The 14,299-nt window shown below is 42.1% G+C and overlaps 1 protein-coding gene across 4 annotated transcripts in view; it reads left to right on the top strand.

The window, feature by feature from the left end:
- Positions 1-14,299, top strand: part of PXK (PX domain containing serine/threonine kinase like) — a 77,267-nt gene that overhangs the window by 28,051 nt on the left and 34,917 nt on the right. For all 4 annotated transcript variants that reach the window (XM_081246934.1, XM_081246936.1, XM_081246933.1 and 1 more), the window contains exon 4: positions 7,552-7,738. In XM_081246934.1, the coding sequence (XP_081103060.1) occupies positions 7,552-7,738 (187 nt within the window). The remainder of the gene's footprint in view (positions 1-7,551; positions 7,739-14,299) is intronic.

Genomic DNA, 14,299 nt, shown 5'->3' with positions numbered 1-14,299 from the left:
ATTTTTTGGCTGCATTGGGTCTTCGTTGCTGTGCGCGGGGGTTACTCTTCGTTGCGGTGCGCGGGCTTCTCATTGCAGTGACTACTCTTGTTGCGGAGAACGGGCTCTAGGGCATGCGGGCTTCAGTAGTTGTGGCGCACGGGCTTGGTTGCTCCACGGCATGTGGGATCTTCCTGGACAAGGGATAGAACCCATGTCCCCTGCATTGGCAGGCAGATTCTTAACCACTGCGCCACCAGGGAAGTCCCTCAGTGTAACTTTTTTCTCTTAAATATGTATTTCTAAATCCCTTTGATTTAAATGTAACTTGGTGGCCATAATGGAAAGAGGGATGAGCTGGAAACAAAGCTAGTGCTGGTAATGTTCGAAGGGTCCTAGAGAAGTGTTAGCACTGTAGGTACTGGCAGTACCACCCATGTCTTCACCTGGTAGATGGGCCTTCAGGGGCCATGGGTTATTGAAGACCACTGGGCTTGTATCATATCTCAGCTTTGATTGGTAGCATAAACCCTTGAGCCAGAGTGCTTGGCTTACGACCAGCCCAGCTGGGAGGTGAACTGGCTATCATCATCACTCATTCTGAGTGACCTCTGATCCTGTCCACAAAGGTCAGGAGGACTGATGCCTGGGGGGCAGCGTAATGCTTTGTTTCCTTCAAAAGGCCATTTTTTATTGACCAGACTTTGGAAAAATAGCATTTGTAGAGTCCAGCCTTTCACATTATTTATAACACTGCTGAAAGCATGAATGCCTTATTTTCCTTCCAGTAGAACTGGCCTGAGTATCTGCAGACCTCCTTGTAATTGACATATGGTCCTGCATTTCACACATGTTGTCTGTCTACATTTAAAAAAAATAAATTTATTTAATTTAAAAATTTTTGACTGCATTGGGTCTTTGTTGCTGTGCATGGGCTTTGTCTAGTTGTGGCAAGTGGGGGCTTCTCTTTGTTGCGGTGCGTGGGCTTTAGGCACACGGGCTTCAGTAGTTGTGGCACATCGGCTCAGTAGTTGTAGCTTGTGGGCTTAGTTGCTCCACAGCATGTGGGATCTTCCCGGACCAGGGCTCAAACCCATGTCCCCTGCATTGGCAGGCGGATTCTTAACCACTGCGCCACCAGGGAAGTCCCAGAATGGGGAGTGATTTTGTACAGTGCCGTTCAGCCATGGCTGGGTAAGAATCATGGGAAAAATACTTCTGAAATTGAAATTGCCTAGGCCTAGCCCCCAAGAATGGGGGGTGGGGAGGAGGATTTTATCTCCTATTTGTTCTTTCTTTGGGGATATAAAGTTGAATCTCCATGACTATTCAATTATAGCCTTTTTAATATAATAGAATTTTATTTTTGCATCAGTGTAATTTTCCTTTTTAAAATGGGCACTTTCACTGTGCATCTTATTTCAAATGCAAATATGTACATGTGTTGATGTTGGCTTGTGCTGGGCAGGATATGGCCAGACAGCACTTCAGTGGGAGGTTTTTCTGGATCCAAGTAAACAAACAGAAGAAAGCACATACAGCTTTTTGGCAACAAAATAATTTCAAAACAACCTCCATAAAACAGACCAAAAAGATTCCAAAACCACAGAATAAAATTGTGACCATGAATTTCAGTGTCTGATTACCCTTCTGACAGATAAATGAGTTCGTGCTGAAAAAAGAGAAATATAATACACATATTCAGAGTTGTCCGAGTCCAATAGGAAACATACCTAAGCAAAAAAAAAAAAAAAAAAGCAGGATGTAAAATTATACATGCAATATAATAATTACATTGAAATGTTTAGGAAAAAAGGTTGGAAGGAAATATGCCAAAATGTTAACAATGGGGATCCCCAGGTGGCAGGATTATGGGTTATGTTTTTTTCTGGTTCTTTATACTGTTCTGTACTTTCCAAGTTTGGTACAAGTAAACACATGCAAGCTATATAAGTGGAAAAACAGAGAAAAAACTGTACTTTCCCAACTTTTTATAGTGAGCATATCTTGTGGTAACAGTGAAGAAAAATCACCACCTTAGTTTAAAGGCACCATCAAATTGGTGACCATCTAGGGAGATAGCATGCGACACAGAAAAAGAAGAAGGAGCTGCAGTGATGGGAACTGGCAGGGAACCCTCAGACTTGGCATGGGACCCAGCCTCTGCCCCTTACCAGCCCTGAGACCTGGGCTCAGTTACTTCCTCTCTCTCTCCTCACTCTCCCCGTCTGAAGCCAAGGGGCTGAACCAGATGACTTCTCAGGTCTGTTGTAGCACAAATGTTTTGTGATTTGGTTGTACTGCCCATTGTTGACGTAGGAGAGACTACTGAACACTGGGGGGAAATGGGGACAAATTAGGGTCTGTTGAGAGCTTAGAACTCCCTAGAACACTCCCTAGAATGTAGTTGAAGACAATTTACAGATCGTTAAGGTCTGATAACAGAAATGAGAGACTAGTAGATTCAGAGTTAGGAGGTTTTTCCTCCAGACAAAAAGCTAGTTTTCTTGAAACTGATAGAGTTTGTCATGGAATTTAGAAGCTTCTGTTAGGCTAGCATGGGTCAGATTATGGGCTTCAGACCCCAGTTTGGCTGTCATCCCCCCTTTGCTTTGTCACTCTACAGGTGTTATGAATGGAGGAACTTTGGGGACTTCTCTGCTGGCCTTCTTGTTCTCTTTTCCTTTATACAAGGAACTCAAGAAGGGAATACATAGGGTACGTTGAAGAGGGAACAATAAAAAATGGGATGATTGGCTTGAAGCCATCCCTGTGGAGGTGTCTAGGAAATCACTGACTTAGTGGCTTCATCACTTTATGTGCTAGTACTCTCTCTCCCTCCTTTCTAATTAGTCATGGGAGTTCTGAATTTTATATTCTGTGACTGGTAAGCATTTGAGAAATTCTGGGAGGAAGCTGAAAGAGAAGTTTCTCTTGAATGTTAATCTCCTTTCAAAGGCAAGATTTTATTTTAGTTTAGTTTTTTTAATTTATTTATTTTTTAGTGAACTTTAAAAAAAATTTTATTTATTTGGCTGCGCCGGATCTTAATTGCGGCACACGGGATCTTTGTTGTGGCAGGATCTTCTAGTTGCCACATGTGGGATCTTCATTATGGCATGCGGGATCTTTTTAGTTGTGGCATTTGGGCTCTTAGCTGCAGCATGCGGGATCTAGTTCCCTGACCAGGGATCGAACCCGGGGCCCCTGAATTGGGAGCATGGAGTCTTAACCACTGGACCACCAGGGAAGTCCCTCAAAGGCAAGATTTTAAAGTAACACACACAGCATAGTTTTAATACTTTTAGGAATATTTATTGTGAGATCTTAAACCAGGGCAGGAAAACACCTCCCATCTGTCTAGCAGACTGACATGGCAGGGACACTCTAATCACAGCTGTTGGCAAAGAACTCTGTTTCACCTGTTGATTTGGAAGAGCTGATGGGATGTCTGGGCAGATCAATACATTTTCCTAAAGAGAAATGAAGCATGAAAAAAAAGATTGGCTCAAGCTTGGAGGCCACAAAGTTTGAAACAGATAGCTTATCAAATTCATGAATGAAAAATAGCACCCCCCCCAAAAAAAAATAGCCCTGTTGGGGTTTGAATCCAATGTTGTCAGATGTGACTGTCCATTCCGAGTGATGTGTGAGGTTCAGCTGGGTCTGCTCTTGGGCAGGTAGTGCAGGAAAATGAGCTGATATTGGCCGATAGTAATTTTTTAAAAATCCTTGTTGTGTATATGATCACTTTGATGAGCAAAAGGGTTTTTTCTTTCTTTCTTTTTTTTAATTGAAAAAAGTAGTAAATGAGAAGTGTTAACATTTCATAGTATAGAAATAAAAATTATTTCACCAACCCACTCCCAGAGGTAGCTATTCTCAAGCAGGTAGTGTGAGTCCTTTTAGACATTTTTGGTGCATAGTATAACTATATGCCTGGGCTTATACACACACACATACATACACACACAAATGAGATTATATCCTACAACTTAATAAGGGAGTTTTTAAAAGAAATCAGTTATGTTTTCAGTAATATATTACCTTTGATTCCCCTGTATTACATAATGCTCCTGAACAAAAATAATAATAAAACGATTAGCTTGGATGTGTGCTAGCTGAGTGATGTGCTTTCTTCATAAGTATGCTTTGTACTTAGCTAATAAAGGAACTGCTGTTAGGTAAAGCCTAATTGTATGAGTGAGGAAAACAACCTGAAATTGAAGTGTGTCATCTGGCAATGAATTTTGCCATGGTGGAAAATTCACTCTAAGTATGTTCTGACATATTTTCATAAATATGTTGGAGAAATAGGCAATTTAGAATTGTCAACCAACCTTTTCATCTTGCCCAATATCAAGTTCAAGGTCTTCAGCATTGTTTGAAAAATACAACAGAGTGGAACAGGCTAAGTTAGGTTCATTCACATGGATGATTTAGATGACATGCTTGTCTGAATTCAAGATGCCCTTCTCTTTAGACCTTCCCCTTGGTCAATACACATGCCACTCGGACAGCTGTAATCTACGTACAAGTGTAGGCTAGCAGTGCTCTTTGAAAGCAGTTTTGCTCATTAAATTAAGATACCAATCTGACACTTGTTTTTTTAAGTTTAAAAAATAGATTCATAGGGAATTACCTGGCAGTCCAGTGGTTAGGACTCCGTGCTTTCACTGCCAGGGGCCCAGGTTCGATCCCTGGTTGGGGATCTACGATCCTGAATGCCGCTCGGTGTGGCCAAAAAAGAAAAAGGACTTATAAAGTTTTTTTGTTGTTTGTTTTTTTAATTTCAAGATATCTTCAGCCACTATAATTTAATATTTAAATATTTGTGTTTTCTTTTAGTGGCAAAAGTCAGATATTGCTAATAATACCAGGTTTATGGCCTACATTTATAATTGAGTGATATGCTAAGTTTGTTTTTTTTAATTTATTTAATTAATTTATTTTCGGCTGCATTGGGTCTTCGTTCCCGTGCGTGGGCTTTCTCTAGTTGTGGTGAGTGGGGGCTACTCTTCGTTGCGGTGCACGTGCTTCTCATCACGATGTCTTCTCTTGTGGCAGAGCTCGGGCTCTAGGCACCTTGGCTTCAGTAGTTGTGGCTCGCAGGCTCTAGAGCGCAGGCTCAGTAGTTGTGGCGCACGGGCTTAGTTGTGTGGAATCTTCCCGGACTAGGGATCGAACCCTTGTCCCCTGCATTGACAGGTGGATTCTTAACCACTGCGCCACCAGGGAAGCCCGGGACTCATAAAGTTTTAAATGATCTGGAAAATGATAGATTGAGCACCCGCATTTACTTTTCCTCTCTCCTGAAGCCACTCTAAAACAACAGTAAATTGATCTTACACACACACACACACACACACACACACGCACGCACACACACACATACCCTCAAGGACAAATAGAATAGGAGAGGAGAAAACTACAACAAAAACATTTGAAACTGAAAATCCAATGGATGAGAGCTAACTAATTAAGCAGATATGGGAAGGCAGAATTCTGAGATGGCAGTGAGGGTGGCTAACCCATTGGGGTCCCAATTTATACCACAGAACCTCCAAAAGATTTAGCAATTGACAGCACCAGCTGCTGCCTGCAGCCTGGGCTGAGGTCAAGCTAAAATCAGGAGTTGAAAGTATGTTTAAGCAGTCAGATCACCACATCTCCCCATCTGAGCAACTTATGGCTGCTCTTCTCCCTCCAGTAGAAAAACTGAGTTTATTCCCTAGAGAGGGTAGGACAGTCTTTGGACTGGAGAATGCAGGCATAGTTGGAAAATTTACATAACAAACAGGAGACCCTGACTACTCCCCACCCCTGCCCCCAGCCAAGCCCTCTTCTTCCTTTCAGCTCCCAGAATACTGGCAGTCAGGCGTAGACCCTCCAGGCAGGAGACTGGAAGATTCTTTTGGGAGGATCTGTCCAGCCTAAGAGGAAAGAGCTAAAGAGAGTGAGGTCACAGGTTCTTAGAAAAATTGTCTTTTATAATCTCAGAGAGATAAAAAATTGTATTACATTACATCAGGATGCTATTAAGGAAAGAAAAGTATTTAGAAGTAAAAAATATAATAGTAGGAATGAAAACTCTTTAAAAGGGCTGAAAGATAGAGGAAATATCCCAGGGAGAAAATGTTTAACATAGGTGGAAAATGGGAGGGAAAATATAAGAATAGAGGACCAGTCCAGAAAGTCCAACATTGGAAAACAGGAGTTCTAGAAAAAGAAAGCAAAGGGAATGGAGAGGAAGAAATAATGACCTAATACAAGAAAATACCGAAGAATGTAAGGATATTAGTTTCTAGATTGAAAGGGCCGAGTACTCAGCACAGAGAATGAAAATAGAGCCACATAAAGGCACATGGAATTCACAAACCGAGGTCAAAGAGAAGATCCTAAAAGCTTCCAGGGAGAGAAAAAAACCAGAATGAAGAATCTACTGCTTGAACCTTTAACAGCAGCACCAGAAACTAAAAGACAATAATGTAGTTCCTAAAAATTCTGAGGAAGAAATGTATTTCCAACTTAGAATTCCATATCAAGACTCATTATCAATCAAGTGTGAGGGTAGAATAAAGACTTTTTTAACATGTAAGGTTTCAAAAAATTTATCTCCCTTGCTCCCTTTTTAGGAAGCTGACAGAGGGTATCTCCACACAAAGTCAGGGAATTATCTAAGAAAAGGGCAGGTATGGATATAGAAATGGGGTTCAGCAGGAGAAAGGGCAAAAGCTTCTTCAGCATGATGGTGAAGGGATGTCCCAGGATGCCAGCTTTGCAGCAGGTATAGGGACCACCAGTCCTGCTTGGAGCAGGTTGGTGGGTTCTGGAAGGTACTCCTTAAGAAGATAAAATTGATACATCTTTGTATCTGAATGTGTTGAGAAAAGGCTTAGGCGGAGAGTTTGGAGTTGAATAGAAAACTTAAAAAGACTACTAATTGACAGAAAGGAATAATAACCATGCTCTTTGGGTCAGTTGTGAATATCACTTACCTAATGTAAATATGAATATTGCACTAAATAAAATTATAACATCACTATTTTGGAAGGAGTAGTAATAGAACGTGTATGGAATGAGATTAGGATTGTGAAAGAGAACTTAATCCTAATCTTCCATAATTAGAAACTTACAGATAATGCCTAAAAGTGAAAAATCAAGACATAACAATGTGAACATTCCCCTATTCCAGAAGATCATCTGAAAGAGTTGAATGTGGCTGCCTCTGGGGAGTGGGGAATGGATATGTCACCTGTTGGGGGGGTGGTAGTAGGAGCACTGTGGGACTGCTAGTAATAATAAAAAAAGAACTATTTGACTCTTGAAATTATGTTCATGTATATGTTTGATAAAAAAACCACATTACAAAATTAAGTTTTAAAGTTGCTACGCTGAATAAAGCACTTTATCAATTCTCAGTTGTTATGGTTTTTCACATTTTTATAGTATGACAAATTAGGATGCATCCTAAAATGCCTTAGACCTAATGAAATATGATGGCTCAGGATTCTGATAATGTATCTTATTTGGGGATGACATGAGTATAATACTGTTTTTTTTTAATTAAAGATTGCAGGCCTAAGTCTACCTCTTCCTCCCAAAAAATTGATTGGTAACATGGATCGTGAGTTCATAGCTGAGAGGCAGAAAGGTCTTCAGAATTATCTGAACGTTATCACCACAAATCATATCTTGTCTAATTGTGAGCTGGTTAAGAAGTTTTTAGATCCAAACAACTATTCTGCAAGCTATACTGGTAAGTAGAGGGATCTATCAGCTACAGTCCTGGGACAAAAGAGGCACTTTTCTTTGCTGGAGATAATATACGTGGGAGAAATTCTTCTTCCAAATGGGGAGATGTGTACATCTGTTACAGGGTGTTATTCATTTACTAATAATTACCTGATTATATTTTTACCTTAGATATATAAGAAGAAAATTGTTCTAAAATGTTTGTGATGTCTGTTTAGAAAAATATGGAGGAGAACTTATTGTCTGTGTACAGAGTCTTGTCTTTATTATCTTCCCTGACAAAACAGAGTAAATAGTCCACAATAATCTATACAGTAATCTCAATTTGATTTGTATTTGGCTCTGTTTTTGTGTTTACAGTATATACTATGCCTGGTTTTTCTGGGAATTACTTTAAACACAACAGTGATCCAGAAGTGTTCTTTCTGTGTCTTCCCCGTTGCTTGCTGAAATCCACTCTGTGCAAAGCCTAAAGAAGAGGAGGTTCTCTTCCAAACCTTCCCTGGGTCAGGGTGGGTGGCAGCCAGGGGCCTGAGTTGGAAAGGATGCCAGTCACACACAAAGGTAGCATCAGTAATGTAAGCCCGTTGTCAGCAGAATGAGTGATTAAATATTTAATGCACTCTGGCGTGGCCTTGAAGAGACCAATAGAAACTGTTGTAGAACTGAACCAGTGACTAGAATTCAACTGTTTTTTTAAAGCTAAACCATGCTTAGAGTCTAAGTGGAACTCTGGGTATTATTAATAAGCTGATTTCCTTGCTAAAAGAATAGATTGTTTACAGGCTCCATTTTAGGTCCTCAGAACGCTGCTTTTGAAGTAATTGGAGGGAGACATTTTTATTTCTGTGTCAGATAGAGGGAAATAGAGGACTACTTGTCAGGCACCAAACTTTTCTGCATAATATAATCCACCAGGGGAGCTTTAAAAAATCCTGATGCCCAGGCTGCATTCATGCCAATTAAATCAGAATCTCTGTGGATTGGGTTCCTAATTTGTAAATCTCCCCTAGAGATTCTAATTGCCTGCCGAGTTTGAAAACCACTGTTAGAACTTGCTACTTACAGTGTGGTCCTCTGACAGCAGCACTGGCATCACTGGAAGCTTGTCAGTAACGCAGGATTTAGGCCCCAGCCTAAACCTAGAATCAGGATGTGGTTTTAACAAGGTTGCCATGTGGTTTGCATGCATATTAAAGTCTGAGAAGCCTTGTCCTAGAACGTACCTGCCGTCTTCTAATGGAAGTGCCTGTAAGAAAAATGCGTTTCTAGAATGCAATCAAGTGAAGGAAAGTTAATTTCAAACTCACATTTACTGTAAGTAACAATGAATTGTTACAAGGCTTGCATCCTTCCCCCACTTGTTTCTTGGTTCACATAGGAGAAAAGGGGCTCCCATGACAGCTCGCATTCTTTCAGAGTATATCTCGCTTGGCTTTCATTTCACCATGCTTTATTTACCTCGCTTCTTCTCAGAATTATCAGATCATGGGCCTTCTGGATTGACTTTTTTTTTTTTTTTAAGTTTATTTGTTTATTTTTGGCTGAGTTGGGTCTTCATTGCAGTGCACGGGCTTCTCATTGTGGTGGCTTCTCTTGTTGTGGAGCACGGGCTCCAGTCATGCGGGCTTCAGTAGTTGTGGCACGCGGGCTCAGTAGTTGTGGCTCGCGGGCCCTAGAGCTCAGGCTCAGTAGTTGTGGCACACGGGCCTAGTTGCTCCATGGCATGTGGGATCTTCCCAAAGCAGGGCTCGAACCTGTGTCCCCTGCATTGGCAGGTGGATTCTTAACCACTGTGCCACCAGGGAAGTCCCTAGATTGACTTTTATCAAATCAGTCCCAACCCAGCCCTCTTCATTGGTTTGTCCACATTTTTTTCTGAGGGTGTCTGCTAATGTTCTCCTAGGGCAAGCATCAAGGTGTAATGCACACGTGATGATGCCATTCATTCCATAAACCTTGACTGTCTGTTCTGCCTGTGCCACGTGCTGGCTGCAGGGCTGGGTGTTGGGGTGCAGGTGTGAAGAAGATGTGCTCCCTGTTCTCAGGCAGCTTATACCAGAAGTACCTTGAGTTGCCGGGGGTCAGAGCTAGCAGGGATCTTGGAGCAGATGTATCAAAACTAACCCTCTCGTTTTATTTTATATATATATATATTTATTTATTTACTTACTTACTCACTCACTCACTCACTCACTCACTCATTTTTGCGGTACACGGGCGTCTCACTGTTGTGGCCTCTCCCGTTGTGGAGCACAGGCTCCGGACACGCAGGCTCAGCGGCCATGGCTCACGAGCCCAGCCACTCCATGGCATGTGGGATCTTCCCGGACCGGGGCATGAACCCGTGTCCCCTGCATCGGCAGGCGGACTCTCAACCACTGCGCCAACAGGGAAGCCCTCGTTTTATTTTTTAATGTTATTTTTTTGTTGTTGTTTTCCTTCCAGTTTTATTGAGATATAATTGATATACAGCACTGTATAAGTTTAAGGTGTACAGCATAATGATTTGACTTACATACATTGTGAAATGATTATCACAATAAGTTTAGTGAACATCTCTCATCTCATACAGATGCAAAATTAAATAGAAAAAAATTTTTTCCTTGTGATGAGAACTCTTAGGATTTACTCTCTTGTTAACTTTCATATGTAATGTACAGCAGTGTTAATTATATTTATCATGTTGTGTGTTACATCCCTAGTACTTATTTATCTTATAAGTGGAAGTTTGTACCTTTTGGCCACCTTCATTCAATTCCCCATCCCCCTATCCCCTAGCCCCCACCTCTGGTAACCACAGATCTGATCTCTTTTTCTATGAGTTTGTTTTTGAAGAATAATTGACCTACAACACTACGTTAGTTCCTGTTACACAACACTGTGATTTGATGTTTCTATACATTTCAAATAATCATCATGAAAAGTTGATGATGTCAACTTATGATATGTCACCATACAAAGATATTATGTAGTTATTGACTGTATCCATCCACGTGGTTGCAAATGGCAAGATTTCATTCTTTTTTGTGGCTGATTAATATTCCCTTGTGACACTTAGATTGCTTCCATATCTTGGCTATTGTAAATAATGCCATAATGAACATGGGGGTGCATATATTTTTTTCTAATTTTCATTTTCATTTTCTTCTGATATATACCCAGGAGTGGAATTGCTGAATCATATGGTACTTCTACTTTTAACTTTTTGAGGAACCTCCATATCATTTTCCATAGTGGCTGCACCACGTTACATTCTCACCAGCAGTGCACAAGGGTTCTCTTTTCTCCACATCTTTACCAACACTTGGTTTTTATTTGTGGTCCTATTTTTTTTTTTTTTAATAAATTTATTTATTTATTTTTGGCTGCATTAGGTCTTCGTTGCTGCTCACGGGCTTTCTCTAGTTGCGGCGAGCAGGGGCTACTCTTCGTTGTGGTGCACGGGCTTCTCATGTTGCAGAGCACGGGCTCTAGGCGCGTGGGCCTCAGTAGTTGTGGCACGCTGGCTCAGTAGTTGTGGCGCATGGGCTCAGTTGCTCCACGGCACGTGGGATCTTCCCGGACCAGGGCTCGAACCCATATCCCCTGCATTGGCAGGCGGACTCCCAACCACTGCACCACCAGGGAAGTCCCTATTTGTGGTCCTTTTGATGATAGCCCTTCTGATGGGTATGAGGTGATACCTCATTGTGGTTTTGATTTGCATTTCCATGATGGTTAGTAGTGTTGAGCATCTTTTTGTATGCCTGTTGGCCATCTGTATGTTGTCTTTGGAAAAATGTCTATTCAAGTACTCTGCCCATTTTTTAATAGGGTTGTTTGGTTTTTTGATGTTGGGTTGTATGAGTTCTTTGCATATTTTGGATATTAACCACTTGTCAGCCATACTGTGTGCAAATATGTTCTCCCATTCAGTAGGTGGCCTTTTTGTTTTGTTGATGGTTTCCTTTGCTGTGCAAAAGCTTTTAAGTTTGATTAGGTCCCATTTGTTGGTTTTTGCTTTTTGTTTTTCCCCTGCTTGAGGAGACATATCCAAAAAGATATCGCTAAGACCAGTGTCAAAGAGCTTACCACCTATGTTATCTCCTAGGAGTTTTATGGTTTTGGGTCTTAGGTTCACGTCTTTAATCCATTTTTTAGTTTACCGTTGTACATGATGTGACAGAGTAGCCAGTTTGGTTCTATTGCATGTAGCTGTCGAGGTTTCCCAGTACCATTTATTGAAGAGGCTGCCTCTTTCCATAGTGTATTCTTGCCTCCTTTGTCATAGATTAACTGCTCATAGAAGTATGGGTTCATTTCTGGGTTCTCTATTCTGTTCCTTTGTTCTCTGTGTGTGCATGTGCACGTATGCACGTGCGTGCCAATACCATACTGTTTTGATTACTGTAACTCTGTAGCATACTTTGAAATCAGGAGCATGATACTTCCAGCTTGTTCTTCTTTCTCAAGATTGTTTTGGCTATTCAAGATCTTTTGTGTTTCCATACAAATTTAGAATTATTTCTTCTAGCTCTGTGAAAAATGCCAGTGGTATTTGATAGGGATTGCACTGAATCTGTAGATTGCCTTGGGTAGTACAGTCATTTTAGCAATATTAATTCTTCCAATCCAAGAACATGGTATATCTTTCCATCTGTTTATGTCCTCTTCAATTTCTTTCATTAGGGTCTTAGAGTTTTCAAAGTACAGGTCTTTTACCTCTTTAATTGGACTTATTCCTAGGTATTTTACTCTTTTTGATGTGCTTGTAAATGGAATTGTTTTCTTACTTTTTCTTTCTGATAGTGTGTTGTTAGTATACAGAAATGCAACCAGCCTCTGTATATTAATTTTGTATCCTGCAACTTTACCGAACTCACTGATGAGTTCCAGTAGAACCCTCTCGTTTTATACATGAGTGGCCCCCCCCCAAGAAGCACCTTACCTAGGGTTGCACGTTTGCATGATTGTACAAGTGTCCAGTGTCTGAATGTTTCCCAGTTGAAATGCTCCTCAACCCCTGGAAGGTTGTCTGATCCCTGTATTTCCTTCTATTGTACCTCTCTCACATGCTGCTCTTGTCCTGATTTTTCCCCTCTCCCAGCATGGCAGACAGTCAGGAGTCCAAAGCAGATGTGGGCAGGAGTATAAGAAAATTGTCAGAGACTCCTGCCAGAACTCAAATGCTCAAGAAGCTGCTGCTATTTAGAGGGCACAGTCCTGATGAAAAAGTAAGGGATGGATGCTGTTTTCAGAGAAGTGCTGATTTATTTCCCCCTTTGCATGAAATGTCAGAACTTGTCTTTCCTCTATGCTGACTCACCAGCAGCCTCAGGAAAGGGAAACCCAGGCCACCTCCTCCACACCATCTTAACTGAGCCATTCCCCAAAAAGCCAGACAGACTTGTTCAGGTTTCCCAAAACTTACAGCGTGGCTCCCTGCACACCTCAAACTTCTGGCACTTCCCTAAGCAGAGCCAGTTTCCCTTTAATATGGATAACGTCTCTACCTCTCATCAGTTTCCAAATGGTCTGTGCTCACCACCCAGCTTCACTGCAGCAGGATTTGAGTTCTGCATTCAAATGTGGCCGAAATCACCATGCTCACATTCCTGCCTGTTGCTCTGACTGAGCCCGAAGGTGCTTTGTTGGAGGGGAACTGTTGATACCACCCGTTCCCCAGGGGATGGGTGACTAGGAGCTCGGAGGACATCAGCAGCTGCCTCCTCTCCTCCCTGGGTCCCCAGCTTGGGATTGCTGGTCCCTTTTTTCTTTTTCTTATGTTTTCCTTATGACCAGATTCACAGAGGGAAATATAGGTCCTTGGTGCTTTGTTGAGGGCAGGTTTTGAGGTGTTCATTTGAATTAGGAAGTCTAATTGAGGGCAGCTACTGTACAGGGAAAACAGGTGTCTCCCGGTCATGAGGGGTTTGTGTTGGGAAACACATGCATGCACGCACACACACACCACCTTATTCATCTTGTTAGCAAGGTGCTTCACTGCACTGTAGCTGTCTTTCCCCGTAAACGACTCCGTAAGGAAGCTTTTTTTTTTTTTTTTTTGTACGCGGGCCTCTCACTGTTGTGGCCTCTCCCGTTGCGGAGCACAGGCTCCGGACGTGCAGGCTCAGCGGCCATGGCTCATGGGCCCAGCCGCTCCGTGGCATGTGGGATCTTCCCGGACCAGGGCACGAACCCGTGTCCCCTGCCTTGGCAGGCGGACCCCCAACCACTGCGCCACCAGGGAAGCCCCGTAAGGAAGCTTTTAATGTCCACGCAGAAGTCACTTGGACCAGAAATCAAGAGATCTGCATCCTGGTCCCAGCTTTGTTATTAGCAGCATTTCCACTCTGTTATAGGCCTTGAGGTCCTGACCTATAACACAGGAGGTGGGAGTGGGGACAGTGGACCAGGTAGTGTCGAAGCTCTCTTCTAGTCCTAAATGCCCAGGAATCCTATGAACAGGTCAGATAGTAGATGACTCCAAGATGAAGGGAAGGAGGGAGTGAGAGAGGGATTGGGCAGGAGGGGAGGGTGGGAGGGAAGATGAGGTTATATTCAGAACAAGAGCAGGATGCTT

The sequence above is a fragment of the Mesoplodon bidens genome (genome assembly GCF_964165515.1).
Source record: "Mesoplodon bidens genome assembly, chromosome: 10".
Taxonomy (NCBI): domain Eukaryota; kingdom Metazoa; phylum Chordata; class Mammalia; order Artiodactyla; family Ziphiidae; genus Mesoplodon; species Mesoplodon bidens.
The sequence above is the reverse complement of the archived record's forward strand: the minus strand, read 5'-3'. Positions and strand labels throughout refer to the sequence as shown.